The 3,286-nt window shown below is 54.8% G+C and overlaps 1 protein-coding gene across 1 annotated transcript in view; it reads left to right on the top strand.

The window, feature by feature from the left end:
* Window positions 1-3,286, top strand: part of LOC108803393 (kelch domain-containing protein 4-like) — a gene marked incomplete at its 5' end in the record, with an annotated part of 23,092 nt that overhangs the window by 17,989 nt on the left and 1,817 nt on the right. The window contains 2 exons of the mRNA XM_018575237.1: window positions 1,728-1,936; window positions 3,203-3,283. Of these exons, the coding sequence (XP_018430739.1) occupies window positions 1,728-1,936; window positions 3,203-3,283 (290 nt within the window). The remainder of the gene's footprint in view (window positions 1-1,727; window positions 1,937-3,202; window positions 3,284-3,286) is intronic.

Genomic DNA, 3,286 nt, shown 5'->3' on the forward strand with positions numbered 1-3,286 from the left:
CCTCAGCCCCGATGCAAGCAGCGGGCGGGCTCTTGGGAGGAGTTATGCAAATATTACGGGTGGGTGTGGTTCCAAGGCAGGCTGTATTTTCATGCAGGCCACCTACATGTGATGCTGAGCCTCCATGATTGAATGAAAGGGGGCGGGGCCGGGGCCAGTCAGGATGGGGAGGAAAGCTCTAGATGATGCTGGACATCCTCCGGCCAGGCAATGAGGCGGGCTCTATCTGACTTGCTGCAGCTTCTAATGCACATTGTGAGAAGATCCCAGTGTGCAGTGACATCAGAGGAAGAGGAGAGGACGGAGGTCAGATAGAAGGCTAAAGGGGAGGACGGAGGTCAGATAGAAGACTGAAGGGGAGGACGGAGGTCAGATAGAAGACTGAAGGGAAGGACGGAGGTCAGGTAGAAGACTGAAGGGGAGGACGGAGGTCGGATAGAAGACTGAAGGGAAGGACGGAGGTCGGATAGAAGACTGCAGTGTTTGCTGGATGGCATTAGCAGTCGCGCTCCTTCCCTTCTTGCCCGGCGTTGCCATAGTAAACAAATAACGACGGCCATGTTAACCAGCTGATCCGCCGCGGCGTCTGGATAGAGACATATCCTGGGGGCCCGCAGACGTTGGGGGGAGCATATGGACGGAAACGGGTGATTAGGCTTTAGGACGCACTCTGGCGCTTCAAGAAAAGGAAAAGATGAATAACTGACCCCAACCAACTGCCCCCACCCATGTCAGCGTGCAGCACCATCCACCTACCCCAACCAACTGCCCCCACCCATGTCAGCGTGCAGCACCATCCACCTACCCCAACCAACTGCCCCCACCCATGTCAGCGTGCAGCACCATCCACCTACCCCAACCAACTGCCCCCACCCATGTCAGCGTGCAGCACCATCCACCTACCCCAACCAACTGCCCCCACCCATGTCAGCGTGCAGCACCATCCACCTACCCCAACCAACTGCCCCCACCCATGTCAGCGTGCAGCACCATCCACCTACCCCAACCAACTGCCCCCACCCATGTCAGCGTGCACCACCATCAGCCTACCCCAACCAACTGCCCCTACTCAGGTCAGCGTGCACCACCATCCAGCTACCCCTCCAGTTAGCATGTACCACCAGCACCGCAGTAACCCCAACTCCCCCCTCAAGTGGTGAAATGTTTTAGGACACCCCTGGAAGGCAGTGCCACAGAGTCACAGGAAGCCGGCGTTTCGGGGCCCCCAAGGTGACAGTGATGTCCCGTTTATTAGGAGCGCCGGTGACTTTGTATCTTCTCTCCAGTCCCAGTGAAGTTGCATCTCCACAATATGACCCTTTGAAGCTGCAGCAGCTCTCGAGTCCTCCTGTCATACTGGTCCTCTCTCCTCCTGATCCGCACTCTCGTCGGCTCGCCTCTCGCAGCCATTTGCTTTCTCTGCCATCAATCGCTTTGTTCCAGATCATAATGTGAAAGAACGCATCCCCGGCCTCCCTGTAGACGTGCGTGCTCAACCAACCAATCGGTGTAGTCGGTGCGTAGGACAGCCCCACCCACTGGCAGCCGTGGTATCCTACACTCTGCACCCATGACAACTGTATGCCGTTTTGGATTGAACGGTTCTTTGATATTCGGCAATACATCCGATCCGGAGGTGCATCCGGCTGACGGGGGGGGTGATTTGCATAGCTCCGCCCACTCACTTCCACCGTCTGAATCCAGTATTTGTCGTCCTTCCCTTCCAGATAAATGGACGTGGACCAGGCTGAACCCATCCGGCGTGAAGCCCAACCCCCGGACGGGTTTCGCCATGGCGGTCGGCGTCAACAACCGCAGCGTCCTCTTCGGGGGCGTCTTCGACGAGGAAGAGGAGGAAAGCATCGAAGGGGATTTCTTTAACGACATCTACTTCTACGATCACGCCAAGAACCGCTGGTTCACCGGGCAGATGAAGGTGAGTGTATGGGGGGGGGTCAGTGCCGGGGGGAGAGGGGAGCTACAACTCCCAGCTTGCCTGGCTGAGGCCGACCGCCACGCACAAGGCGTGATGAATATGCGCAAAGGAAAAAATGTTTCGGTCGGTGTCATTTTTTAAATGGGCTGGTCTCTAGGGATTCTTCAGGTCCCTACAAAGCTCAGGATTTCAAATGGTTTCTTTGTATCTTTTTTTTTTGTTTATTGCTATTTTTGTTTTACAAATAAAGTTTTATAGGACACTGAAATTATAGAGCTCTGCGGGATTTCTATAGGGAACGCCTGCTTGCTTTCAGACTCGCTCTCTCTCATTGAAACCTGAATTCTCTTTTAATGTATATCCATAGGGAACACTAAAGATGATGCTTAATCTGCTTATATTTGGCCTTCCCTGCCCCCCCCCGCCATCAGCAAATTTTAAGATAAAACCTTTTTGTTTTCATGACATATGATGTCATCACTGAGTGATGATATCAGTGATGACATCATATGTATGTAATCATGGCTGGTGGGAGGGGCCGGCAGGGGGCTGTACATAGCTTCAGTACTAATCAAGAGCCCCTCTTAGACCTGATGCAAGCAGTGGGCGGGCTCTTGGGGGGATTATGCAAATATCAAGAGCCCCCTACGCCCTGATGCAAGCAGTGGGCAGGCTCTTGGGAGGGGTTATGCAGATAGCAAGAGCCCCCTACGCCCTGATGCAAGCAGTGGGCGGGCTCTTGGGAGGGGTTATGCAGATAGCAAGAGCCCCCTACGCCCTGATGCAAGCAGTGGGGGTGGCTCTTGGGAGGGGTTATTTATGCAAATATCAAGAGCACCCCTAACCCTGATGCAAGCAGTGGGCGGGCTCTTGGGAGGGATTATGCAAATATCAAGAGCACCCCTAAACCCTGATGCAAGCAGTGGGCGGGCTCTTGGGAGGGATTATGCAAATATCAAGAGCACCCCTAAGCCCTGATGCAAGCAGTGGGCGGGCTCTTGGGAGGGATTATGCAAATATCAGAATGCCTTGATAGGTGGGTGTCGGTCTGGAGGAGTGGGCGTTCCTAGTCAGGCTGCATTTGCATAGGCAACGCCCACATCTGATGCTGAGCCTCCATGATTGACAGAACTGAAATCCAATGAATGAAAGGGGCGGGGCCCAGGGACAGTCAGGTTGGGGGAGGAAAGAGCGATATGATGCTGGGCTGGTCTCTAGGGATTCTTCAGGTCCCTACAAAGCTCTGTGTCCCTTCTACCATTTCAGGGCCCCAAATCGGAGCGCAGGAAGAGGCGGCGCGGCGAGAAGAGCGATGAGACGGAGGCGGCGGGCTGCGACGAGGCCTCTGCG

The sequence above is a fragment of the Nanorana parkeri genome, unplaced genomic scaffold (genome assembly GCF_000935625.1).
Source record: "Nanorana parkeri isolate BGI_ZX_2015 unplaced genomic scaffold, ASM93562v1 scaffold3671, whole genome shotgun sequence".
Classification (NCBI taxonomy): Eukaryota; Metazoa; Chordata; class Amphibia; order Anura; family Dicroglossidae; genus Nanorana; species Nanorana parkeri.